At 43.0% G+C, this 26,467-nt stretch overlaps 6 protein-coding genes across 6 annotated transcripts; 4 read left to right on the top strand and 2 right to left on the bottom strand.

The window, feature by feature from the left end:
- Positions 1-1,694: 1,694 nt before the first annotated feature.
- Positions 1,695-2,596, top strand: LOC131294028 (scoloptoxin SSD976-like). Its single transcript, XM_058322075.1, has 3 exons — positions 1,695-1,713; positions 1,792-2,302; positions 2,377-2,596. Exons 1-3 carry the CDS (start codon positions 1,695-1,697, stop codon positions 2,594-2,596), a joined length of 750 nt encoding a protein of 249 aa, XP_058178058.1.
- Positions 2,597-8,835: 6,239 nt separating this feature from the next.
- Positions 8,836-10,389, bottom strand: LOC131294026 (platelet glycoprotein V-like). Its single transcript, XM_058322074.1, has 2 exons — positions 10,364-10,389; positions 8,836-10,279 (listed from the first exon to the last, which is right to left on the bottom strand). Exons 1-2 carry the CDS (start codon positions 10,387-10,389, stop codon positions 8,836-8,838), a joined length of 1,470 nt encoding a protein of 489 aa, XP_058178057.1.
- A 5,537-nt stretch (positions 10,390-15,926) lies between these two features.
- On the top strand, positions 15,927-17,976 carry LOC131294025 (odorant receptor 63a-like). The gene is made up of 8 exons (XM_058322073.1): positions 15,927-16,169; positions 16,296-16,434; positions 16,507-16,689; positions 16,769-17,039; positions 17,141-17,246; positions 17,330-17,431; positions 17,665-17,820; positions 17,920-17,976. Exons 1-8 carry the CDS (start codon positions 15,927-15,929, stop codon positions 17,974-17,976), a joined length of 1,257 nt encoding a protein of 418 aa, XP_058178056.1.
- Positions 17,977-20,142: 2,166 nt separating this feature from the next.
- On the top strand, positions 20,143-22,301 carry LOC131295004 (integrator complex subunit 9). Its single transcript, XM_058323064.1, has 3 exons — positions 20,143-20,151; positions 20,226-20,417; positions 20,492-22,301. The coding sequence occupies exons 1-3, from the start codon at positions 20,143-20,145 to the stop codon at positions 22,274-22,276; spliced, it is 1,986 nt and encodes a 661-aa protein (XP_058179047.1). The 3' UTR covers positions 22,277-22,301.
- Positions 22,302-22,473: 172 nt separating this feature from the next.
- LOC131294024 (uncharacterized) lies at positions 22,474-23,358 on the bottom strand. Its single transcript, XM_058322072.1, has 3 exons — positions 23,353-23,358; positions 22,672-23,210; positions 22,474-22,603 (listed from the first exon to the last, which is right to left on the bottom strand). Exons 1-3 carry the CDS (start codon positions 23,356-23,358, stop codon positions 22,474-22,476), a joined length of 675 nt encoding a protein of 224 aa, XP_058178055.1.
- Position 23,359: 1 nt separating this feature from the next.
- LOC131294023 (uncharacterized) lies at positions 23,360-24,034 on the top strand. Its single transcript, XM_058322071.1, has 2 exons — positions 23,360-23,844; positions 23,914-24,034. The coding sequence occupies exons 1-2, from the start codon at positions 23,360-23,362 to the stop codon at positions 24,032-24,034; spliced, it is 606 nt and encodes a 201-aa protein (XP_058178054.1).
- The last annotated feature ends 2,433 nt before the right edge of the window (positions 24,035-26,467 follow it).

Here is a 26,467-nt window from a genome sequence, read left to right as displayed (position 1 = left end):
TCAATTTTAACAAAAGCATCTTCTGTCGTTTGCTTCGAAAATTATGTTTTAATTTTATCCAACGGCGCCAAGTTTTACGTCACACAGCTGTGCCATTATAACCTGTTTTTGCATTAACAGCTAGAGTTAATTGATCGTTAAATTTGATGGCTCCCGAAGTGTGTTCTATTGACCGACATTACTGAGCTTACCATCATCGTTAGCGCTAACAGTGCAGTGAAATAATCTGGGAATAATAGCTCCGCTTATCACAGTGATAAAAGTGTGAAAGGGTTCATTTTGAATTCGTTGGTTCGAAATGTGTATGCAAATTGTGATAGACATTCGTAAGCAGAAGCAAACTGCTATCATAAATAAAGGGATTTGTTACATTTTCCAAATTCTATCTATTTCACAAGATGGTTTAAGCAACCTGACAGATTTGTAACCAAACAGTTGCTCTATTTTCATCGAAAATGTCTAAACTTAAAAACATTCTAATCTTTTGCCATTAACAGCATAACATACCATTACTTTAATACAGTACAAATCGAATAGGATATACATACTATGGTTGTGCAGAAAATCTTTGCTAATTGGAAAGTAATCCTGTAGGCTCCCTAATAGAGAGGTAGATTTTATTCTTTTCATGGACATATCTAACATCTGTATGGTTCATATTTGTCCCTCTAAAACTCCATTTCGCTATACCCGTATGCTTTCCTTTTGAAATTCTAATTTCTATATGAAATTTTCGATATTAAAATGTGTGGTAGCACAATAAAATGTCGCATCAGGCTTAGAAACTTGCTTTGGACTTTTGTTATACGTTATTACGAATCATTGCTTGAATATTAAAATTGGTATCGTTCGGAAAGAGTGACCTAATAACCTAGGAGTATAAATCAGCAAAAAACTACATCTTTAAGCTGATGTTACACATGTCAGGTTTACGTGACATAAAAATGAAAAAAAAACGTGAATTGAAGTAAAAATCAAAATTTCTAGAGAAATTGCTTTTTAATGGAACTATACTTTTTAACGATCGCATTTGCACTACTGGCTGGGTTTACCTTTTTTTGCATTGCGTAACCTCTTTTTTTCGTCATACCTGTCCGTTAAGGGCTTACTAGATCTGTTCCTTTTGTGTACGTGGATAGTCAATTCGAACGTACGCTGTCGAGGCACTCAGCGCTCGTGGGTCGATTTTCTAACCGACAAACTGCTCGGCTGTCGCGGACATCTAATTTAATGATAGATTACCTACCTTCTAAATAAATACCAATCTTCTAAATAAACTCATTCAATAATAATTATTCAAGTGAATAATGACCTCATGTTGAGAAACTAATATCAAGCAAAATTACCTTATCTGTGATGTTGCTTAAAATAGTTTAGCTGTCTTCCATTCCTACATACACAAATAGAGATGTTTTATGACACATTACTTTTTTGTTTCATTGAGCTAATTTTGAAGTTGTATGATAGTTTGCTGAATTACCATATAGGTACAGCGCAGTAAACTGTGTGTGCTACCACAGAACAGCACAAAGTAGCAAAAATGTTCTGAATTTGTTGCTACAGTTTTAATTGTGATTTGAATGTGATGAATAAAATTTTAAATTTTCCTGACTCTTACAGAATTTTAGTTGCCTTTACATAGTTGGAATTTTAGTCGCCTTTAATTGCATTAAAAACTTCAATTAAAATTCACCATGCATCCCGCCATTTATGGTAGGTATTTGTAGAAACAATTTACCAAACTGTTCGTCACTTACCAGTGCCACTTTTCCACAACATTTCTCACTGTAGCATTGACGTTTCTCGTGCTTGTCTCGCTTGGCGATGGCTACAGCTCCAACTACTACTGCTCGGTGAACCTCTGCCCGTTCGGCGGCCCAAATGTAGGCTGCAACCCTCCTTCGGCCGGCGGCGGTTACTATTGCTATGGAAAATCGGCGAAGTCAGTGCAAATGACTAAATCACTGAAGTCACACCTGCTGCACCTCCATAACTACTACCGGGCGAAGGTGGCGTCCGGTCGGCAGCCCCCGTTCTCGCAGGCTGCCCGCATGTACACGATGGTCTGGGACGACGAGCTGGCGGCTCAAGCCGGACACAATGCCCGCTCGTGTCTGTTCGCCCACGATACGTGCCGCAACACGCCCGAATTTCGCCACTCCGGACAGAACCTGGCGATATTCGGATTCACCGGTGCCAGCTACGACATCAAGGACATCATGACGTCCTTGGTGAACACGTGGTGGAACGAGTATCGCTACACGAAACCATCATACCTGAAGTCGTTCCCGCGGTCCAAAACGTATGTTTGACTACTCCTCAAAATGGTACGGCGTGGAGAAGGAGTGTTCATCCTAATTTTGGTTTCTTTTGCAGAAAAGCGATCGGTCACTTTACAATGCTTGTCCACGATGGTGCCTGGAAGCTCGGTTGCGCCATGCAGCACTGGAACGAAGGCGCCGAGAAGAAGGTCTATCTCGTCTGCAACTATTCGTACACGAACATTATCGGCCGTCCGGTGTACACTGTGGGTCCCGCAGGATCCAAATGTCAAGCCGGTATGAATCCGAACTATCCGGGACTCTGCAAGACGTAGTGTTGAAGATAGCTGTACAGCGAGAATAGATATGAATGTTTTTTTTAGTTTTTAGATATAAAAGTTTATTATGGTCATATGAACAATACTCAATATGCAGCATATGAAAGTTCATTATGGTAATATGAACAATACTCAATATGCAACATTCTGTCACGATATGATAACTTCTGAACTGTGCCAGTTTAAGTATATATAAATACATTAATGACAAATAAACTTTAAGAGTTGCATCGCATGCGTAATTTCACTATAATTCCTATCATCCTGAAGAACTAATGCGTATGCAATGTGTATTAACACGTTGCGTACCGCGTCACCCAAATATGGGTGACGGCAGTTTTAGTACAAAAAAGTTTTTGACCTATAAATAAATGAAAATGCAACATAAAAATTATTGTAATATTTTATATAAATATTTTGGGAAGCTAAGTTTTTGCTTGGCCTTCGAAAACAATCGGTTTAACAAATATTATAAACAAATTGTAATTAGAAAAATTGTACTAAAAATTGTGCTAAAACGCTTGGTACGCAACGTGTTAAAGCAATTCCTTATTCTTCTGCTTCTTCTGTGTTCTTCTTTTTATTCGTCGTTTTCTCCTTCGGCATCTTCTTTTAAGAACCGTCTTTTGATTTTCCTGCCCTCACCATCACCCATCATCGCCTCAAAATTCTTGTATTATTCAGAATTAAATTAACATGTACGAGCATCAGTTTGGCGTTATTTTTGAAGTTATTTTAAATACTGTCCCCATACTTCATCACTCGTTTTAAATTTGAAAGATTACAGTGTTTTTTAATAACACGTTCCGTACCGCGTCACCCAAATATGGGTGACAGCAGTTCTAGTTCTAAAAAGTTTTTGACCCATAAATAAATGAAAATGCAACATAAAAGTTATTGTTATATTTTATATAAATTTTTGGGAAGCTAAGTTTTTGCTTGGCCTTCGAAAACAATCGGTTTAACAAATATTATAAACAAATTGTAATTTAAAAACTTGTACTAAAAATTGTGCTAAAACGCTTGGTACGAAACGTGTTACAGGGTTTGACAGGCCAACATACAACTGGGGCAACGTTCCTTCTAAATCGCACCTTCTTTCAAAACAACAACAAAATTGAAGTTCTAACGTCAACTGGGTTATCGATCAGCATCACGCTGTAACTTGACACGGAGGGCGTAACCGATCAGTGTCAAAAAGGAACTTGTCAATGAAATGAGCGTTCTAGACACGGCAGAAAATCATCACGCTTCTGATGTTTCATATTGTTGTACTTTTTTCATTGGAGTTTACCGCTGTAAATATTTTAAAAATCGCGCGCTTTTTTGTACGTTTGGTTTCACATACCTGGTGAATTACAAAGTGTAGCAAAAGAGTCTTGTGAAGATTCAAGTGAGAAATTACATTGTGTATTGAACAATGGAGGGTGAGAACGAATTCAACGTGTTCCTTGAGATATAAAATTCACCAGGTATGTGAAACCAGACGTACAAAAAAGCGCGCGATTTTTAAAATATTTACAGCGGTAAACTCCAATGAAAAAAGTACAACAATATGAAACATCAGAAGCGTGATGATTTTCTGCCGTGTCTAGAACGCTCATTTCATTGACAAGTTCCTTTTTGACACTGATCGGTTACGCCCTCCGTGTCAAGTTACAGCGTGATGCTGATCGATAACCCAGTTGACGTTAGATCTTCAATTTTGTTGTTGTTTTGAAAGAAGGTGCGATTTAGAAGGAACGTTGCCCCAGTTGTATGTTGGCCTGTCAAACCCTGTAAGTGTAATCTTCCTTAATCTTCCCACGGTTTCAAATTTGAGCGCGCGTGCAAAGTTTCATCCGTCGGAGAAATATTTCACAGATGTACTAAAAGCGATAAGCTCTGAAACAAATGGTTGTTAGTGTTTTGGCGGGAATTGAGCGAAAGGAATTGTAGATGAGTTTAGTCATTTTGTTTAGGAGTTGGACCCTAGCCGAAAATGTTGTGAATCTTAACAGCGTAATTTAAAATTTCAATTTATTTACTACCCTCGGACTATTGCTCAATGAAACCAAAACTATGATCTTGGACAAGAATTTTCGCATTTCTATCTCCTTCTATCCCATGGGGGGAAGAGTATGTTTTAAGCTGATCTTTTTTACAAAATGAGAGTCGCAGTTCAATCAGAAATGAAGTGTTATTTTAAAACATTCAAAAAATCCGATGACGGATTCAAGTATGAACAATCAATGATTTCTGAAAATTCTGCCAAGTGAGGAAGAGTAGTTGCGCGATAGATTCTAGATTTTGTTTCTTTTTTCTACATTTTGAATTGATTGGTTTGCCCAAACATATTTTGTTGCCCCTCTCCTACTAAAAAATCAAATCCAAACAGGGATTAATTTATTGAAACTAATTTGTATAATTAATCCAATTATTCAAATTTATGTTCCATCAAAAGCCACTATTTTTGCAGACTGTAATGTAATTCATTTAAAAAAATAATCAAACATGGCTTTGCATGAAAATAAATACCTTGAAGCATTCAAGAAAAAAACAAGTCGATGTGTATATTCCTTGCAGAAATAGCTTACCCATGGTAAGTGAATTTACAAAACATCCTCGCGATTCCTTTTGAAAAGTAAATTCCTAAACGGAACCACGTGCTTAAAATAATCTGATGCAACTGCACTCCCTTACCGGCCCAGTTCAGGAACCTTTATGGGGATCAGGCGTGAACCATAAGGGGATTCGTTGAACATACTTTCCTATATGCCTGTATGCTCTACCTTCCCAACGGCTGATAACGAGTTCAGTGCTGCCTTAGCACGGTACTTCCACAGCTCTGAAATGGATGATTTAATAGTTCGCCGCGATTACAAAGCGATTACACCGATTGCATCGCTAATTGCCGGTAGAAACCCACCCTCCTTCCTTCGGAGTTACGGCACACTCGTAACGGTGGTGACGACACGAGTTTCAGTTTGTTTGTATTTCATACTTACCCGCTGCCGCTTACGATTCCAAACAAACAATCCTCGCAACACCTTACTACTTGTCTTTCTGATCGTATTTAATCACTTTGCACGATCGGATGCAGCGCTACATTGCTGAACATTTCTTTCGCATTCCGTAAACCACTACAGGATGCCGCCAGATGGATCGTGAGGGTGTTGCATAGGGTACAACAGTGAGGCCTTTGATGTGTCCTCACCATTCGTTTGGGTGGGCTGCTTATCAGCAGAACAGTTTACGCCGCAACGGCAAGCAAGCGCGACGATTACCAGGCGTTAATTCCTCTCGTATTCCCCATACCTCTCTCACGCTCACATTGTTTGAAGTGATGGGTAAACAAAAATGGCAACGCATCCGTCGCTTAAGGCGTGATCTAGGCGCAAGGACTGCACGCGGTCCTACATTTTCTTGGCGCCCTCTGCCGGGGCCGTACGGAGTGAACTTTGCTCCCCGGGAACGTACCCGGCCGCACATCGTGCATCGATCACGCTCGTGAAAAGCCATTGTTTGCGTGCGGGTCATTAGAAATGACAAAACTAATTGTTCCGATTAGAAGCGGGACATCTGCATCGTTTTGACATTTGATTGGATTTGCTGCCGGTAGCACTCATGGAGGCGCATGGTACCCGGTGTGCAAACTAGGTGCTTTAACCCTTGATGTCAAACTCTATTGAAACACAATTTGAATGAGAAAAGTAAACAGTTTGTTGTTATGGAACGACGCCCTGTTTTTAAAAGATACACCTTCAAAATCGTGAGCTGTTAGCATTTGTGAAAAACTACCAGCGTGAGCATTATTAGATATGACCATGAAATCTTCTCAAACCATGGCATTCTAGAGAATTTTAACGGTTTAAAAAATGTTCGCACCATTTTCTCAGGCTGAATTTGCTAATATCATATGAGGTCAAACCAGTGAAAGATCAAATACTACTTTCTGGATTTTAATAATTGTATAATATTCTGTGATATAAATAACAAACTTCTTTTGATAAACAATTTTTACTTTAAATTAAAAATTTTAATTACTTGTTCTTGATTTCAATAAGTTCAATTATTTACTAGCATTGCCACAGTCAACATTCGGGAGCAGCTATTACGTAACACGGATTTATTTCACACTCAATTTTGTTCTGTTCCTTTATGGACTTTGTATACCAGACATTAAAAATCGAGTAACTTGGGTGGACCAGTCAACCAAAACGATAACACTGATGGCGAACAGATAGCCCAACACCATCAGTATGCTTACCAGGCAGTACAGGTAGTCATTTAGAGCTTCAAAGAGCCGGTTGGAAAGGGTCCTAAAATTATCCATTTGTTCACACGATCTATAGAAGAAATTAAATTAACTTACGAGTGAAGCCTTTTAATGCTAAATTCTTACCGTTTCTATGAAATAAAATATCCACAGCGCCAAACGAATGTACTCTCTAGACTCCCTAGTGACGATTAGACGACAAATTTGCAAACGTTTTAGCAATCAGCGGTTACTCTGTTTGTATGATTTTTAAATAGTCTAGAAGTTGAACTTTATAAAAAGTAAACTCTTTTTAAAACAACATTGTTTCTTCATTTGCACTGTTTTGTTTATTCAATTTCATCTTACAGACTAGTACAACACACTACGGGTGGCAGCACATTATCATATAGGTTCTTTTATATTTTGATCTTGTATCATATTATAGTTTAACTATGATACATAACTCACACATCGACAATAAGAGAGTAAGTTTAGTGTCCTCGGTGCCCATCAATCAACAACGAGCAGCCTCGGGTAGCGTTTAGTATGTTTATGGTAAATAAATAGCTTAAGCATAAAACTAATAAAACGGAAGCTTACAAAGCCCAAATGATTCCCACTGCCAGTCGATGGCTTCACCTCTTCTATACTAAAATAACATAAGTGTCTGGATCAGCTTACGTTAGTGTGGCGATTAACCCTAAGTCTACCAGCCCATCCAACGGCGACTCGCCTGCGAAAAGTTACGTCGTCACGATGATAGGCTTGGTCGACGAGCAAACTGAAAATCTTCCAGAAGCGCCGCTATTGCAACCGCCATCGTCCCGCAGATGCATTACGAAGTGAGACAAGAAAGTGCAAATAACAGCAGCGCTGGACGCTGCGCTGGATGCACATTGAAAAGGGAACTTTGTTTGCAATAACATTTCATTCACTCGCTGACGATGCCGTTTGATGAAGAAAGAAATGGTTATGAACACGCTTATACCCAAACACACACACACACACATACACTCACATCAAGTTAGTCACGGCTAGTCACTAGCTCGGTAGTCTGCAAGCCACACCTCAATCACGTGCCGGGTGCATTCTTCCGGGGGTTGTGACGCAGCGATAATGACGTTTAATTTGGCGCGCAATTTTCTTCCCCTTGCCTGCTGATCGTTCACTTTTAAAATTGTACTAAACGTGCACACGTTTGAACTGCAAACCTGCTAATGGAGTTCTGGACCGGTACAAACTATTAGTATCTATTAATTGGGAGTTAGTTTTACTAATCGTAAATCCTCTCGTTAAACTATAATCGTTGACATTTTGATGGTAAGGAGTTATTGAATCAGATCTATGAGTTTAGGTACTCCACCATATAACTTTTTTTAATCTGATTGATACGTGAATCGCGGGACTAAGCACTAGAAAGAGTTATACGAGGACAACAAGCAAATACAAACACAGACATACACATATAAACATGGAGACTGATATATCCTATCATCTAAGGTTTCGCGCTAGCATCCGCAAACGTCCATTTCCGACGCGACTAGCCGACACTCTTTGGTACAATTCGAGCAACACGATCCTGAGATAGCACAAACTCATTCACACACACGCGCGCACGCGTACACCTCGTCCATCCTTGCAAGTAGTGGATGAAGCTGTTAATCGGGAGCCAGACTCCGCAGTCCGATAAGCGGCTTTGCGTCGGACGAAAACTCTAGCCTACGATGCTGGGCGCGATTGTTCGCATTCCTATTGGTCTTATGCCCTACTTTCATGCGTCTCTCCTGCTCTCTTTCTCTTTGCTGGCGGAGAGAGGGAGGAAGGCAGAAAGTGGAAGAGGACGAGGTGCTGGGCATGTGAAAGTAGAGAGTTATGCCAAGAGATAGTAGACGGTAGTGCAGGCCTACGGTGCACCTTCCAAGCAATGCATCTTCCCCAAGAGCCTACACTACGGCGAGGACGCGGAAGTCCACTGCTGCTGAAACAGAGACTGACGTCAGACGTTGGGTCCACGGTTGAAGAGCTGCAGAAACTTCTGCTGCAACTGCTGAAGGTCCTGCTTGAGCAGCGAGTTCTCCTCCTTTAGCAGCTGGAACGCCATCTTGGTCTCTTCCGTGTCGTTGCGCAGGGCGTCCAGCTCCTGCCTTAGCTTGTCGTGCTGGCGAGCCTGCTGGCGCAGGGTTTCGTTGTCCCGCAGCACTTTCTGCATGTCGCGCCGCATTTTAGCAACCTCCGCTGAAAGCCGTTCCGGATCGATGCCAACACCCTGGTGGGCAATGTTTTTCGAACGCCCACTACCGGGGGATAAGGTGGTCGGGGGCTGTGCGTCACCCGAGGATGAGGAGATTACGTCCGTCAGCTGATTGCGCAAGTCTTCCACTTCGTCCCCAAGGTTCCGCAGGGATGTCTGGGTGAAGTTGTCGTTGACGCTCAACCGGACCAGCTCGTGGCGTGTATGCTGAAGTTCGCGCATTAGGTGGCGCGTGTGACCGTTCAGTTCGGAGGCGTAGTGTGCCAGATATCGGCTGGACTTGCGTACCAGCGCGAACGGACGGTTCTCCGTACAGCAGATACCCTCGACTGAGCGTTCCTTGCAGTTGAACGCACTGAACGTCTTAAAGTCCTGTACACCCATCTTGCGCAGGTACGCCACCAGGTCCGAGAGAGCCTCGCAGTGCCAGTCGTTAGTCTGCAGGTGGAAGATGCGTAGTCTGGGCAGTGCAGTCGCCGGCAGGCTGTCGTAGTCGACGTACACGAGCGCATTGTTTGCCAGGTGCACCTTCTCCAGCGCCGGGAACGATCGTAGTACGCCGAGATCGAGATAAGAGAGCCGATTGTCGTTCAAGTATAATACTGTCAGCGCCGGTAGCTTCTCGTGCGATTGCAGCGAGCTACGCACTAGCGCCAGATTGTTGCTGGACAGATCGAGCAATCGCAGCTTGGACATACGACCAAACACGCACATGTCCAGCGTGCGAAGATCGTTGTGCGCCAGCTCCAGCACTTCCAGGTTTTCGAACTGCGAGATGTTGTCGATGTTGCGCAGCCGATTCTGGTTGAGCTCGAGCTTGCGCAGGGCCGGAATCGTGTCCGGATCGGTCGTGATAGTGCTGATGCGGTTCTTCTCCGCGTCCAGCGTCAGCAACCGGGGATCGACGTGAATACTGTGCAGGTGCATCCACCAGACGCGCAGTTCCTGCAGCTGCCGGAAGGCGGCGTATAGACGCGGTGGCAGAACGTACATGTTCGAATCGCGGAACTTGACGCGTGTCACCTCGGCCGCTGTTGCAGGCGGCGCCTCGAGCTGGACGTCCTGCGCCTGCTCCACACTCTCGATGTGCACCCCCTGAAAGACGCAGAACCCGTCCGAGCCCATCAGGCAGGTGTACTTCATGCAGGTGCACAGCTCTAATCGCATCACCACCAACACTAGTAACACACTGTGAGAGAAAGGATAATAGTAATGGCTCGTTAGTAAACGTTTCCCCGTTTCCTGTTCCAAGCACTCAGGAAGAGCAACTTACGGTATATCCGTTATTCCGAAGTGCATTTTTACGAAGTTCTGTACAAAGTGTACCACACCACACCACACGAATTAGTGATTAAGTTGTTTATATATTTATTTACTTTCAATTACACCTTCACTTTCAATACTATTCCTTCTTTCTTTCAAGCGATAACGTTTTGCTTTCTATATTTGTAATTTCAGATTTCCATCAACTGTTTTGACAACGGTGTGCTATTGCACCGTACTTCACAATCACTCACAAAGAAAGCACACACCGAGTTCGACTTGGGAAATACTTCATCCATCGCCAATTTTTCCTGGTGGCTAGAAGCTCTGGCTCACGTTTTTCCGAATTTTTTTGACATTCACTTCTGCATGATTCTTGGGCCAAAGGTCAGCTTCTTCGATGACACGTTCGGAACCGCACCACTGTCTACTAAGGGGAACTTATACGCGTTTGCGACTCGTTTCGATCTGTCGACTATGTCGATTTCTTGGCTCAATCTGTCAGACCAGCTGAAGATTCGAACGGCAACTGCGTTGATAGCGCAACGGCGGAAAGCTTTTATAAACCGGGCCACCCCGTTGTTGGCCAGCTTTTTGCCACTGTTAGCCGTCTCTTCCCCACCGTGTTTGGTCTATCTCGCTCTTTCGCACGCCCTCTTTCCACGTGATTTGATTGGATTTACCCATCCCCGGGTGCTGAACGGGGTGACCGGGGAGCTTAACCCCCTCTGGGGCCGAAAGGGGTAGGCGTGTTCGCCAAAGTGCGCGATAAGCACTCGTGTACAGATGACGAAACCGAATCGCAACGCCAGCTCCGACCAATCATGGCGCGGAACCGGAGCTTCCTCGAAAGGATTCCCCGGTATGAACCCGAGGACCTCCCACGGAGGGTAAGTAGGGTTTGTGTGAGTAAGGTGAACGTAGGCTTAGGTGGGTGAGAAAAGGTAGGGGGCGATAATTTGGGAGTTCCAAAATCGCAAGTTGACCAACGCTATTGTGTTGTTAAACAATGGATGTCGTCAAACAACTTCAATGTTATACAATTGAGTTGCAAAATATTGATTTGTATGTCATAAGGGCTAAGAATTTCCACTAAATTTTTATCTCTTAAAAAATAATTCACCACATCATAATCATTTTCTAGTCACATGGTGATTGATTTTATGAATTGATTGATGAACGGTAATAAGGGAATTGTAATTTAGATTAAACATTCCAGTTCAACATCTTCATCTAACCAAATTGAAACATTTGGTATCATTTCAACATTTACGTTAATTTATTTTCTAGTGTGGCATTATGTGACGCAAAGCCCTGAACGAAAAATAATTCAACAAAACTATTAAAGGCGATCAAACAAAAGTGATCCCATTTGTACATAACGCGTTACTCTAAAGAGTTAATTTTTAATCGTGTCGGAAAAAGTGCTGCATTAAAATAAATTATGCTTTCTATGAAAGCGAGAAAATGCTCACGCTAATGTCCTAAACTGTCTGATAAAATTGATTTATAAAGTTTATCTAAACGACGATTTTTTAAATTAAGCTTCCCAAAGAATTGGTTTTTGTAATTACTATAGCTTTTTTTTATGCCTTTTTGTTGACGTATGGATGAAAAACTTTTCAGAATTAATGACAATTGGCTATCAAAAATTACATTTTTTAACTTAAAATTTGATTTAATTTAGATAAAAACCCCTGATTTGCGAAATGACTTCTTCTTCAATGGCCCGCTCACAGTTGAGCACGTCGTGCTGACATGGCCTGGTCACCAATGCGAAATGACAATAAACTAAATAAGTCATACAAAAATTTAAACTAGAAATACATGAAAATTCTAATGAATTTACAACGGAATGAACCAGTGATTATACCCATTTTTATATTTCATATTTTTATTTTAAAAGAAAATTGCCCTGGTATCAACATAAGGAGTCAACTATAATAAAAAAATTAAATTATACAACACATTATTGATGATAAAAATCTCCAAATCGAAATGCTGCAAACTGTGAACACGATTTTGTATGTTTAATACACCTTGGGTTGCCCACCTCTGCATGGAATAAGAATTCGCAGTTAATGAACACAAGCGATATGCTTACCGTTTTGTTCCTTCTTTTGAAATTTCTCTTTTTTTTCTCATGTGTAATTGCGACAATGACATCATCAATTTTATTATAGTAACATGTTTCTGTGTATGAATATCTATTTTCTGTGCTGTTCTGGATCTTGTGAAGTTAACCGTAGCAACAAATGCAAGCTAACTCGGGAGTGTCATTTTTTGCAGTCTCTATAGACACTTAGGTATTGACTTTTGGATGCTCTGTGCCAATAAAGAATAACGATGTGAGAAACAACTATCACTATCTACTTTGCGTGGCCAACCTACGACAGAGTAGTGCTAATTAGAAGCGTGCGTCAGAAGTGAATCGTTTTCCCGAAATCCGATGAATCCTCTCAACGGTTCGCCGGCCGACAATAACCAAGCGTGGCGTGCAATTTTCACCTCGGGGTACTCTTGTGTCGTCATTAGTTCTGAACCCCCGCCCTAGGGACGAGTGAATTGCGTCTCATCACACCCCACAATTTGCGGTAAATATCAAAAACGTCCCATCGAGTATCCGAGCACCATGACAGGGAAAGGTTGTGCCTTTCTCCAGACGAACGGCGTGGTCCCGTTGCGAGAACGTCGGTTCGCGTGGGTTGAACAAATTCGCATCTCGTTTGGATAATTACACCTCCACTGGCAGCACCCCCATGTTGTCACACCTTTTGGACGCACCGATGACGGTCGACCTATTCGCACATGCAGAAAATCTGATAAGAACGTTTGCGAACGTCAGTGTTCGGACGCCCTGGTTCGCGATAATCAAATATGTACTTTGAACTCTGCCTAAACGCGACATAATCGTGACGGATTTGGATTATTTATAGGTCACACCGAGCATGGAGCCTACAACGATTCGCGCAAGTGGTCCGGCCTGTAATTGCATCCTGGCGCCGACCCACTTCCAGGTTGAAAAAGTCCGCAAGCGAAGGACAACAACAAAAGTCCCAGCAGCGTACCATGAGCCTAGCGGATGGCTGGTGCAAAGGTTTTCCACTTGTCACAGTGACACAAACAGATCGGAGATGAGCATGTTTTGTTCAATGTTATCTTGCGGGAACGCAGATTCTCATCATGTCTAGCTTGGTTCGAACCGCCATAGACAACATTTGATCGCATAACTATCCGAGGCAAGTTCACGTATCACCTCAGCGGGTTCCATTATCGCTTGCCAATGTGGAAGACATTTGTGGCACGTTACCTCACACATTGGCGACTTATCAGCCGCATACCAGGTGGCACACTTATTCTTTTTCGCACATAATTTGTTGTCATTAGAGACACTATCTAGCATCGCGGGGGTTTTTTTCGAGCAGTTACGTTTGCATATGAAGAAAGGGTCAATTGAGCCATTACTTTTTCGATTCTCTCTAAAAATCTAACCTTACGGGTGCCACTTAGTTCTTTTACATGAATTGTATAAAATTACTTGTCCCATTTTTATATAATTCGGTTTTTAATTGAATCTTTCGCTTAACAATTACTGGAAAAATTAATATATGTTTTGAAAATTGTTTTAAAAAATCGCTAGCTTCGAGTTTAAAGTAAATTTTTACTGGATTTTTTATTAATTTACTAAAGAAAATAGAAATAGAAAAAGTTTAAATAAATTACTTATAAGCTTGAAGCGTGAAATTTACGCATCTCCGCTGCACATGAAAAGAGAGGGGTTCTTTACTTTGTGATGTGGGTGTTATGATGTTGAAAAGTCGAAAACATTCCATTCAGCTATGATGGCATCTCGAAAACAAACAAGGATCTTGCCGATGATTCAACCCAGTTGTAGAAACATACCGCAAGGTGTAGTTATTACAGAACATATCCAATGCAACTAGCAACCGGTCATCCTCATCAACGGGATTGACGCAAATCAGAGTGATCCGATGACACGTCGAGGTTATTTTTAATTTAGTTCAAGAGCTTTGACGGCGTCTTTGGGAGGCCCGGACGGCCTTCGTGTACGTCATCGACGAGTACGAGGCTTCCATCATCCTCAAAGTGCCAAACCAATTACCGGCCTAACGCCTTGCGGATGACCACCGGTGTGCGGTCGATGTGGTAGCCGGTTTTCGCTGCCAGCGGAGACACGCACTTCTGCAGGCTTCGATGCATTCTGTTGACACTTCTATTACGGTGGCCCCTTGTCCGGGGCGTTTCACGCTGAACCGGAACTGATGGAGTTTATGAATGAAGTTGCCAGTGTTTGTCGTTACGCTTGCGGCCACGCGTGTGTACACCGTTGGTACTGGGGTGATGAATTGTACTTAAAATCTCCCACGAGCTGATTGGCATTGTGATGTTCGTTGGCATTAGTCTCATTTTTTAACCTATGTTTAAGTAACGTGGGATTTTTTTTAAATATTTTTGAAAAGTTTTAAATTAGTCTAGTTATAAAATACTGTATTTCCACGTTATTAACACCACCCATGTATAACAACATTCCAATATTTTTTATTCGTTTGCTATAAAAACGCATCCGATTTATAAAATATCTTTTATTTCTTCTTGTTCATATCGCAACTTTCATCGCAATGGAATTAATATACAGTTAATTTCTTCTTCTTGGCGTAACGACCTCTTGGTCATGCCTGCCCGCAAGGGCTTACGAGACTTGTTTCCCTGTTGTACGTGGATAGCCAGTCCTCTCGTGCAGGGGAGGGTCCGGTCTCGGTTGGGATTCGAACCCACGCCGTCGAGGTGAGGAGCCCCGGCGCTCATGGTCCGATTTTCTAACCGGCGCTACCGCTCGGCTGTCGCAGACCCCCTAGTTAATTTAGAATCATCAAAATTATTAAAAAAAAAAAAACAAAAAACAAAATTCAGTTTCAATTGTTTTTTTTATATTCTCTGAATATGAGTGCAGTAGTGTAAAATTATTTACAAGCTTTTGAAAACAAAATGTTCAATGAAGATAATAATTTTCTTTGCTAAAAATATAGCAAAGATGATAAAAAGATACACGCCAAAATACGTTATTCAAAGAACACTAGAACTATATTTTTTCACCCTGGAATTGTATGGGTAGGAAATTGTACTATTTTTAATGTTTGAAATATAAAACATAACACAAACTGATACTACTTCCCAAACTAATGAATTTCAACCTTTTAGTGCTTTTTTCTATCGATTACACACAATCAAATCAATTCAAGTAAAATTTCCTTCCAGTAGTGTTTTCGACGTTTTAGTATTCATCAGATCAATAAGCACGAGGTGTTCTTTTTCTCATGGTTATTTTGTACCCAAGATCTTGAAGCAACACTAATGGGAGTGCTAAAGAATTAACAGTAAGTATTACCGTCCACTACTCTAACCAACTTGCTCAGACAATTCACACCTTTCAAACGGAATATTAAACAACATCTTTTCTAACAGCTTAGCTGAAAGGACAATGCGAATACAACGGTATAAATAAGTGCAGAAAGGACAATCATTGTTCAGTCGCTTCTAGTCTCAAATCAGTAATGGCTCCGGATACGCTTCACTACCAACCCGAGGACGGTTTCATCCTTCGTGTGCGCCGCAGTACTTATTGGGCCCGAAAAATGGCCTCGTTGATAGGTATTTGGCCGCACGAGGACGTAGAGCTACATGTGCGATGGTATAGGATGCTGTACTACTTAATGCTATCATCGCACTGGTTCAACACTTACGTGCAGCTGGAATACTTTTTTCGCAACTTGGGAAATCTAAGCTTGATCATCCAGGTGAGCGGTGCTACAGCGTGTCGTCGCCTTCTTGGCAGTAGCTAAAACTTTGCCTAAAATGCTCGGGGTACTTGTTCATCAAAAGAGAAAAGTCTTCATAAAAGTCTTCACATGGAACATTTTAAGGGTCTATGCACGTTCGGGAGTATTTGTACCACCGGCATAAAGGCGATGCGAATGCACGCATATGAGGCTGAGATCTGGGATATCTGGAAGGCGATGGAGAATGCATCATTTTTCACCAAGATGCAATTCCTGCGCAAAGGTATGTAGACACTTCCATCGATACATCGATGGCGGAAACAAATAGCCCTCGACAATGCTATTCCTCTTACAGGTGACAACAAACCAATTTTCGAGCGGATCGACAAAAATGTCGATCGACAGTGGAAGGAAGTACATCTGAACCTGCGCTTCTACTGCCTGGTGGTTGGAGCGGTAGCGTTCACTTACTCGATCATTCCCGCTTGTAGCAATCTCTTCAATCAGTTTCTGGGGAATGAGTTTAACAGAAGTTTTGGTACAGTTGAGGATCGAGTAAATTTATATGGTCCATTACGTACTGATGGAATCCGCTCTTCTTTCTTGCTACCACGCAGTCTACAACACATACTATCCACTAATACAGAAATACGTACAGCGCTCACCTCTGTTCGAGGTGTTGTTCTGTTCCGAATCCTTATCGGGTTTTACCACCTGGGCTGGTGTGGTTGCCTTCGATGGGCTCTATGTCGTGCTGGTTTTGTACGCGACCTCGCTGATGCGTATGTTGGGTGAACTGTTGCAGGAGACGACGAATCCGGACTTTTCGGATGACGAGCGCGCATTTTTTCTCCGCGAATGTCTACAACAGCATATACAAACGATTGAGTTAAGTAACGGTCTTTGAAAGTGAGACTTCTCACCTTTGCAATCCATTGGTGACTAAAAATGGCGCTGATAAATCTAGTAACTTGTTTCATATGTTTTAGATTGATCAAAAAAATTAACGATCTGTTCGCTCCGGTCCTGTTGGTTCAGCTATTGACCAGCACTTCTATCATCTGTGTCATTGCCTTCGCTGCAAGCTTCAGCACGGTAAGAAATTTCGCACGATTCAGCTACATAGAGCCTAATGAAAGTCATCTTTTCTATTACACCTTTCCCAACAACTCCGGAAGGACGAAGGTGAATCGCAGAAGGCACTAATGGTACTCTACCTGATAGCGGCCATCTATCAACTGTTCCAATTCTGCTGGTACGGGCAGCGGCTCCAGAACGAGGTACGTAAGGCTTATCGCGTCCGGTAAGTCTTTTCCCCCCTGTCCGGACACAGATCCAACTAGGTCAATGCAGGCAGAATGGGAACAGTATGCTCCAATTCGCATGCCAACTGTTCTTCCCTTCTCGATCATATACTACCTTCGTCCTTCGCTACCGAATGTTATTGATTGCATGTTTGGGTGGTGTGTGTTTCTCGTGAGGTGTGTAAAATGTTTCGATGCAATTTCCGTAGAGCATCCGGTTGCCCTTGGCGGTGTATGACGCGCGCTGGGAGTCGTGCGCTCAAACGTTCAAGAGCTCGTATCATATTCTGCTGATGTCCAGCCAACGCCAGATTGACATACGCGCCTGGAGCTTCTCCGGCATGTCGCTCGAGACGTTTTCAACGGTAAGTATTTCGACACGCCGGTGCCACACCTCCGCAGGTGCTCGTGCCCTCGTCGTCGTATCTAGCGATCGCTTATCGACCCCCAAAACTCCCCTACAGATAATCCGAAGTGCGGCCTCCTACTTTACCGTACTGCAGACGCTGGCAGAGCAGTAGTCAGTGGCCGAAACTCGCAGTGCGCAATGCGCAGTGTCGAGCCCCTGGACCGAGGGCACGCGCTGGGACCGGTTTGATGCAGTTTTCGGAACGGGTAAAGGTAGACCAAAGTACACACCGGCACAGGTCCGTTAGCGACGGTGATAAGGTCCAGCGATGAGCGAACATCACGCGCTTCAGTCGCATAGGTCATGTAGTTAGCGCAGTACACGTCCTCGTTATCGTTCACCAGCTCATCCGAAGAAACCAACGTCGCTCGCGGCAGGTAGTCAGTTCCGATTGTGACGATCAGTGAAAAAGAAAAAGATAATTGTTTGCGAATCACATAGGCTTACGAACTGATCCCAGGAACAGGTGTGAACGAAACGGAGCAAAAGATAGCCTGGCATAATTTGCTGGCTTTAAATCGTGTATAGGGGACCCTGATTTGCAGGTCACTTTAATTAACAATAGCATTAAGTCGGGAATCAGTGTTGTCTCCCCCTTCGTGGGGTTTCTATTTGATCAGATCACCGGCGACCGGACCGGAGATTGATTGGCCTTCTGTCGTGACGCACGGTATCGCTGACGCACGTTAGGTTTGCACTATTGTAGGGTCAACACTGTTTGCGATAGACGCACTATTTATCCACTCGGCAATATAGAAGTGCAACATTCTATAAATGAGTACAATTTAAACACAAATCAGATGCACATAACGCTTTACCCATAATTAATATATCATTGAAATAAATAAATGATGCTGGATTATGGTTAATAAATTAACGAGAGCCATGGCAGTGGTACATTTTATATAAACATCCAAAAAGATACCATCCAACGGGGCAAGGGCGTTCGTGCGCGAATTAGGAAGCCGATCGTTGACCACCATCAAAGATAGTCAATGAGTTGTGTGCAAGCTTTCGACTCTCTTATCATTCGAAAACGTAACGTATGGATTCGTTTTGGATTTTTAGTCACGCGCTTATTACGTCAAAATTAGTTTTTAATGCCTTAGTTGGAAATGGAAGTCACTCATAGCCCGATTATGAACAGCTAGCAAACAATAACCGATCAACAATGTGGATATAAAATTCCACACAGCAACTGGCAAACCATGATTTGGCACTTCTTAGTACATCATCTAAATTCAACAAATACAACTGTATGATCGGGTGCTTATTGTTATTTGTGGATTAAACAAACCAAGACCACCGAACCATTGGGGGTCCGAGACAGCCGAGCGGTAGCGCCGGTTAGAAAATCGGCCCATGAGCGCCGGGGCTCACCACCTCGACGGCGTGGGTTCGAATCCCAACCGAGACCGGGACCCTCCCCTGTACGAGAGGGCTAACTATCCACGTACAACAGGGAAACAAGTCTCGTAAGCCCTCAACGGGCAGTCATGACCAAGAGATCGTTACGCCAAAAAGAAGAAAAGAAGACCACCGAACCATACCTGTTTCGCACCATATTGCGATTACTCAATGTTGGATTCAATTGAAAATACAGGTGAACGTCGATTATCCGGGGGTATCGGGACCGGTAGGTCCCCGGATAATCGAATTCCACGGATAATCGAACATATATTAAAATACATTTATAATACCTGGTTTGAGGCTAGTTCACTTTTGACCAGTTCCAGTTAGTTGGTTAGTCATAAAAAATGTTTGATTATTTTTTATGATAATTTTTATTGCTAATTTCGATCCGACAAATTTTATTTGACACCATTCCTAAAAAAATGTTGTGAACCAACCTGATATTCATGGAAACAATTCAACCCGGTTGTGCAGTTGTCAGTTGCAAGATACCTGGATAATCTGTCCCCCGGTTAATCCGGCCCCGGATAATCGACGTCCGACTGTATCTGAAACCATAGTTTTTATATACTTTTCATAAATGCTGCTTTTTCATTATCCCTTTTTTCTCAAAGAGTTCTGAATGTTCTTTTGTCGTCTAAGAATCGGTATCAAATTTTCTAAATCATAATTTTTCTTCAGAAACGTGGTTGATTTGAAAATCAAGCATGTTGACTCATAGATAAAACAACTATGAATTTTACGTTGCTTACCATACCATAAAAACCTCGGTAAACATAGACGTCAAATGACAGTTGTTTGTTTACATCTTGCCGGCCTAAACAGTTTATTTACGTTTGCTCGGCATTAGACGCTATTTACCGAAATGAAACTGGTAAGTTAATTTGTTTCTTGCGTTTTTTCTTATGATAATAAGTTTATTTATGTCTTTCTTTTTTGTCATTGTAGTACGCGTTAAGTGGAGATCCGGCAAAACCATGTTACGTTCTAAGCTACAAAGGACTCATGATTATGTTGGACTGCGGCTTATCGATCAGTTCGGTGTTGAATTTTCTTCCTTTACCGCTTGTGCAAAGCTCCAAATTCCAGTGTCTACCTAACTGGAACTGCCGCGATTCCGATATCCAGTTGGAAGATGGGGTAACATGTGAAAAAAACCATCACGAAATAACAGTGCTAACTAAATGTCGATTTTATTCATCCCTTGCGTGTAGGAAATTAAAGAATGCTGCGGATGTGCGTTCGTCAATTCGGCACCGGAGTTTGTTCCGCCTCTCGAAAAGTTAATCGACTTCTCGGAGATTGACGTAATTCTTATATCGAACTACACAAACATGCTCGCCCTACCGTACATCACCGAAGGAACGGGTTTCTGCGGGACGGTGTACGCAACTGAACCGACGCTACAGATCGGTCGATTCTTTCTCGAGGAACTGGTCGAGTACATAGAGGCGTCGCCGAAAGAGAGCACCGCGCGAATGTGGAAAGAAATTCAGCATCAGCTACCGGTACCGCTGAACGATGTGTTTAAGCCGAAAAACTGGCGCCACCTGTTCAGTATGGACGCCGTGAACAAGAGTTTGGCCCGCGTACAGATGACCGGATACGACCAAAAGCTGGACATTTTCGGTGCACTGCAGGTTACTCCAATCAGCTCGGGATTCTGCCTGGGATCGAGCAATTGGACGATCGTGTCGGGACAGGAGAAAATCTCCTATATTAGCGGTTCGTCCACGTTGACCACGCATCCACGGCCGATTAACCAGACCGCCCTGAAGTACTCGGATGTGGTAATAATGACAGGTTTAACGCAGGCTCCACATGTGAATCCCGACGCAATGCTCGGTGAGCTGTGCATGAACGTGATGATGACCCTGCGCAATGGTGGATCGGTGCTTATACCCTGTTACCCGTCCGGTGTGGTGTACGATCTGTTCGAGTGTCTCTCGGTGAGCCTGGATAATCAGGGCTTCACACAGATACCGATGTTCTTCATTTCCCCGGTGGCGGATAGTTCACTAGCGTACTCGAATATCCTTGCCGAGTGGCTTTCGACGTCGAAGCAGAACAAAGTGTACATTCCAGACGAACCGTTTCCTCACGCGAATCTGGTGAAGAATGCCAAACTAAAGCACTTTAAGCATATCGACTCCGAAGGGTTCAGTACCGAGTTTCGCCAGCCGTGCGTTGTGTTTTGCGGTCATCCTAGTCTGCGCTTCGGCGACGCGGTACACTTTGTGGAACTGTGGGGTTCAAATCCGCTGCATACGATCATCTTCACCGAACCGGACTTTCCGCATATGCAAGCGTTAGCCCCCTACCAACCACTCGCGATCAAGACAGTCTACTGTCCGATCGAAACGTCGCTCAATTTTCAGCAGGCAAACAAACTGATCAAGGAGCTCAAACCGGGTGTACTAGTGATACCAGAGAACTATACCCACCCGCCACCGATCGCACCGCAAAAACTCGACCTCGTCATCGATCAGGTGCCGGATAAGATGATCATAAAGTTCAAGCGGGGCGAGGTGATCAAGCTTCCGCTGAAGCGCAAGCGTGGCCGGGTATTTCTTAATCCGAAGATGGCTAAAACAATCGTCCCGCAGGAGGTTCAGCCGGGTGTCACGATATCGACTTTAACCGGCGTGCTCCAGGTGAAGGACAACATTCATGATCTCCTCCCACTGGAACCGTCCAAGGAGGAGCTGGAAGAGCAAAAATCCAAGTCTGGGCCACCGCAACCGAATAGTCAGCTGCGAAATATTAAGTACGAATGGGGTACGCTAGACATCAATCTGCTGCTGAAAAAGCTCGCTCAGGACGGGTTTACCGATATCAAGGTGGAACAGGGCAGTGCTGAAGAGGTTACGCTGATACTTCCGAGAGAAGACACGGTCATTAAAGTGAGCGAAAAGAGTACGGAGATTGTGTGTGGCGGAAAGCAGAGCTTGCGGTTGAAGTTGCGCGATCTTCTGTTGCAGTGCGTTCAAAGTTTCTGAAGGATTTTCTCAAATTCATATGAAAATAAATATATATAATATGTAAGTAAATACTTGACGTTTTGTACATTGCTACAACTATGAAAGATTATTTAGAAGAAAACGTATGCAATTTTCGATTTTATTGTTACATTCTTCAAAAGCTTTTAATGACTTGAACTGGGATTGTGTTGCTATCCCAAAATCCTTTTGTTATTTTAATACCTCGGAAGCATATCTTCCCAGCTGTACACATAAAATTCTATTCTGATACAAAAAACCCGCCGATTTTCAATTTCCCCAATCAAATCGATGCGCCAGAATTTACTTACATGTGGTGAAAAGTAACTAAAATGATACAAGAAACGACATCATAAATGTGCGTGTGAAAATCAGTTATTCTGCTGTGCCATTACCGGAACGGTTTGTAGTCCACGAGTGCATCGTTGATCCGGTACAAGCCTTTCTGCAGCGGACATGCAAGCGGAGGGATGCTGTAGGACATAATAGCTCCCAGTGAAGTGTTTTGTTTATTGCGTAGAAAATCACACACATCACCAACGGCGACCGGTGGTTCCACGAACGGGCGGCACTGTGTCTCGTTCTGACAGATCTCGATCATTACCCTCGTGGCAATTGGAGCCGTCAGGTTCCGGCGGACCACAAACACTCCACTAACGACGTACTGTGTGTTGCTTCGCTGCACGATACGCATATCACCAAGAAAGACCGACAGATCCTGCTGCCAACGGCACTGTCCGATGTGGCTTAGAAAAAGCGAGTGCTTCAGGTCTTCATCGAGTCCGGATTTAATGCCGTTAAAAAAGTACTGCCCACTCGGTTGGATGATGATGAGATGAACGACTGCCACCATAAAAAGTGTTGTGCTTGTACGGAACATAATTTCGGTTATGTGGGACAGTGTGAGCCCACGAGAAGGAAGAGGGGCCAAAATCTATTGTCATGGTTGGATGAGAACTGATTATCACGATCTCGTTATGCCTATCTGATCGCTGTTTGTTGAAACAATTTAAATTGACCGTCTATGAACTCTATATCAGCATGCGAAAGCCCACGAACATGTGTGGCTTACCAACCACCATCATGGCACGAGCTACAAGTTTCGTGGTGCTAGCGCTGCTATATCTAAACTCTGGTGGCTTGGGACAGGATATTTTCGGTATTCTTCCCCAAGGCCCAATCGGGCCAATCGGACACAAGAAACTCTTCATATCGCGTGTTGGTCAGTGCGTGGGTAAGAAAAACTTGCCGGTGTACGTTCCCGACATGCGTATAGCCGCTTACAACCGGACGGCCTACGTCGTAAGTGGTGAGGTACACTTTCGAGAGGACATTCTCAACGGGTACCGGCTGTCGGTGACGGTTAGGAAGTGCGACGATATCCGCGCGACGATCGGATGCCGGCCGTTTCTGAACAACATTGCCAACACCGATGGATGCGCACTGCTGAGTGCTTCGGGAGCCATGTATCACGTCTACCTGAGGAATTTTCGTCCGGAGCTACAGTGTCCGTTTCATAATGGAACGTATGTCATGAGCGAAACGCTAGTGGACGATGGTTTAATTAAGTGAGTTTACGTTCACGCTTGCAAACGTCTACAGCAGGAATCACTTCTTAAAAACATTTTCTCTTTCAGATACTTACCCGGGTCTGGAAGGACCTTTTGGGAAGTGCGGATGACTGGCCGGATTAAAGAACGCATGATGTTTTGCGTTGTGATGCAGCTTAACGTGAGACCGAAGAAAAAACACGTCTAACGTCGGATTGTTCTAAAAAAACTGATGATGGTAAAGAGTTTATTAAATTAATTAAAAACTACATCATAAAATGTAATTTTCCTACTGCGCACCTCTGATTTTTTTTATCAATCTCAAAAATTTTAAGTCAGATGAGTTAGTTTTCTATAGCAACATGTTTCACTTCAATACACATTCGATTACTCTGTATGAGAAAAATATCAATCAATTGGCCCATGATTTTCATTGTTCCAACTTGTGTTTTGTTCGAACTCAGTAGACTTTGATTTATTCATAGAAAAACACTTCCCGTATTCTAAATACCAAGTTAATTCCAATTTTAAACATGGAAGTAAATCGATTTTGGGTAAGTTTTGCAAAGATGTTTGATGAAATTAATTAGATTTTCTGAAATTGCTTAAATCTCTTCTATAGGCAATAATGGAGAATATATTAGACACCACCATAATTCCAGAATGGCTTCAGTCGGCCGATGTTGTGTCGATGATATTTTTCGTGTGCGGTATGCTGTTGTTTTACCTCATCATGACCATGGCCCTCCGAGTAATATCTATGCTGTTCTGGCCTACCGCAATAATTGTAGGATTGCTGGTAGGTACGTGGGCGATCCCAAACACTAAAAAATGTTATTGAAATGTATTTGATTTTCGTTTCTTTTCAAGTTTTTTCAAAATGAAACATTCGCTGCAAAGCTTTCGGATGGTCTTCTTCGGATAACGGATGCAACTTTCAAAAACTATGACGCTGAGCACCAGAATAATTATAGTTGAAAACATGCGTTTATAAAATGTGTATAATAAAATTTATTTCTAAACAAATGCCTTTTCTACTGTGTTTTCATGGTTATATTCACTTCACGTTCGCTTAAAATTCCTCTCCATTTCCGGATAAGTACGATACAATAACAAACAGCATATCGGCGAACCACAAAGCGAAGCTATGTGAACTATGTAGCACCAACCTGATTAGCTTGAGCAAAGGCTGCAAATACAGTTAGATAATGAACAAATCTAAGTTATAGCTTAATTATGTATATTAAAGTTCCCCCTTAACTACTTTACTTACCGAAGAGATCAGAATTAAGATGTTGACAATGTTTTCGACACAATAGAGCAGAAAAGCCGCGCTGGTCACTAACAAAAACAACATGAATGCTAGGGAAAACTCCACCAAACGCACAGCCACGGGCATTTTGACGAACAAATTTCACAACGTACAGATATAAAATTATTTCACCTTGTTCAATGCTTTACGGTTCTCTAAACTCAAGGCACACTTATCGGTAACCAGTGAAACAGAGAGTGTTTGATGAAACACCAAGTTTAAACCAAATTATCGCATTGAAAGTGAAACAAAAAGGTATGATTATTAGGCTTTCCGCGACATTTGTTACGTTTTCGTACCAAATAACGGCAACTTTATGCAAAACGGTTTTAATTGGAAGTTTTGAAACATCCTTTTTGTTCGATCGTTACGCATGGATCGATTTGTACCGCTGCTCGAACTCTTCTCTCAAGGATTTAAGCAACCCTTGGCAAACGCGAAGCAACAAGTTTCGTCTGTTTACCAAACCCAGGAAAAATCTGCTGGAAAAGTGGTGCCCGCAAAAAATCCCGAACCTTCACCAAACCGAATTGCAACCCTACTAACCTGAATTCAACGGCGCAGGTCACGCACCGGGCCACCTACTGGCTGTCAGTGGAATGTAAACAAATGCCATGTCCTGCATGGCAGCCCCACTCCACCCCACCAAGCCGCTCAAAGTACTCCACCCCTCACCGTGGCTATTTGAAAAACGCACGTGGCTGCACGAAACTGTCGCTGTCACACGTGTTGATTGTTTACCATGCGTCTACTCGCCCTCGTCACTGGCAAGCTCCCTCCTTGGGCGGGGGACGGAAAAACCCATCCCGGGCCAGGGTGGCGTACTGCGCAGGACCGACCGAGAATCGAGAAATTTCATCACACACATTCCCGCAACGGTGTCAGGCAACTGTCAAAAAACGGGCTCGCACTGGAGAAAAAAAGATGGACGCCATTGTTGAAGTTGGCTGCTGCTGCTCGGGTTGAATCATCATGGGTGCGATTTTTCCGCTGGTGAAAAAGTGAAACACGTCATGGTAGAGCAGCGCGTTGCGAACGGTCCAGAGTTGCCTGCGAGCTAGAGGAAAAGACTAGTGGAAACTCGAATTGTCTATTGTTTTGTGGAGTGTGGAGCCTTCAGCAGTGGGCAGGAGCAGCAGCAGCAGCAGCCAGTGGGAAAATTCTTCAGTTTCCTATTGTTTTGTAACACCGATTTTCGTTGCAAACAGTGTGTGGTGCAGCCAAAGAAAAGTGACTGACTGTGCGTGTGTGAAACTGATTTCCTTGCCTCTGTCCCGTTGTTTTAATTGCTTTATTTTTCCCTTGTTATCGGGATTACCTTTGTTGCAT

The sequence above is a fragment of the Anopheles ziemanni genome, chromosome 2 (assembly GCF_943734765.1).
Source record: "Anopheles ziemanni chromosome 2, idAnoZiCoDA_A2_x.2, whole genome shotgun sequence".
NCBI classification, from domain to species: domain Eukaryota; kingdom Metazoa; phylum Arthropoda; class Insecta; order Diptera; family Culicidae; genus Anopheles; species Anopheles ziemanni.
This window is presented reverse-complemented; position numbering and strand designations above follow the sequence as displayed.

Excerpts from the sequence above, each read along its gene's own strand:
- LOC131294028 (XM_058322075.1), top strand. Across the intron at positions 2,303-2,376 it reads TCGTTCCCGCGGTCCAAAAC|AAAAGCGATCGGTCACTTTA; the intron begins GTATGTTTGACT and ends TTTCTTTTGCAG.
- LOC131294026 (XM_058322074.1), bottom strand. The coding sequence starts at position 10,389 with ATGCACTTCGGAATAACGGATATACC. Across the intron at positions 10,280-10,363 it reads TTCGGAATAACGGATATACC|TGTGTTACTAGTGTTGGTGG; the intron begins GTAAGTTGCTCT and ends TTTCTCTCACAG.
- LOC131294025 (XM_058322073.1), top strand. The coding sequence starts at position 15,927 with ATGGCTCCGGATACGCTTCACTACCAACCCGAGGACGGTTTCATCCTT. Across the intron at positions 16,435-16,506 it reads GATGCAATTCCTGCGCAAAG|GTGACAACAAACCAATTTTC; the intron begins GTATGTAGACAC and ends TTCCTCTTACAG. Across the intron at positions 17,247-17,329 it reads TCGCTGCAAGCTTCAGCACG|GACGAAGGTGAATCGCAGAA; the intron begins GTAAGAAATTTC and ends CAACTCCGGAAG.
- LOC131295004 (XM_058323064.1), top strand. Across the intron at positions 20,418-20,491 it reads ATATCCAGTTGGAAGATGGG|GAAATTAAAGAATGCTGCGG; the intron begins GTAACATGTGAA and ends CCTTGCGTGTAG.
- LOC131294024 (XM_058322072.1), bottom strand. Across the intron at positions 22,604-22,671 it reads GTGGACTACAAACCGTTCCG|TTACTTTTCACCACATGTAA; the intron begins GTAATGGCACAG and ends GTATCATTTTAG.
- LOC131294023 (XM_058322071.1), top strand. The coding sequence starts at position 23,360 with ATGGCACGAGCTACAAGTTTCGTGGTGCTAGCGCTGCTATATCTAAAC. Across the intron at positions 23,845-23,913 it reads GTGGACGATGGTTTAATTAA|ATACTTACCCGGGTCTGGAA; the intron begins GTGAGTTTACGT and ends TTTCTCTTTCAG.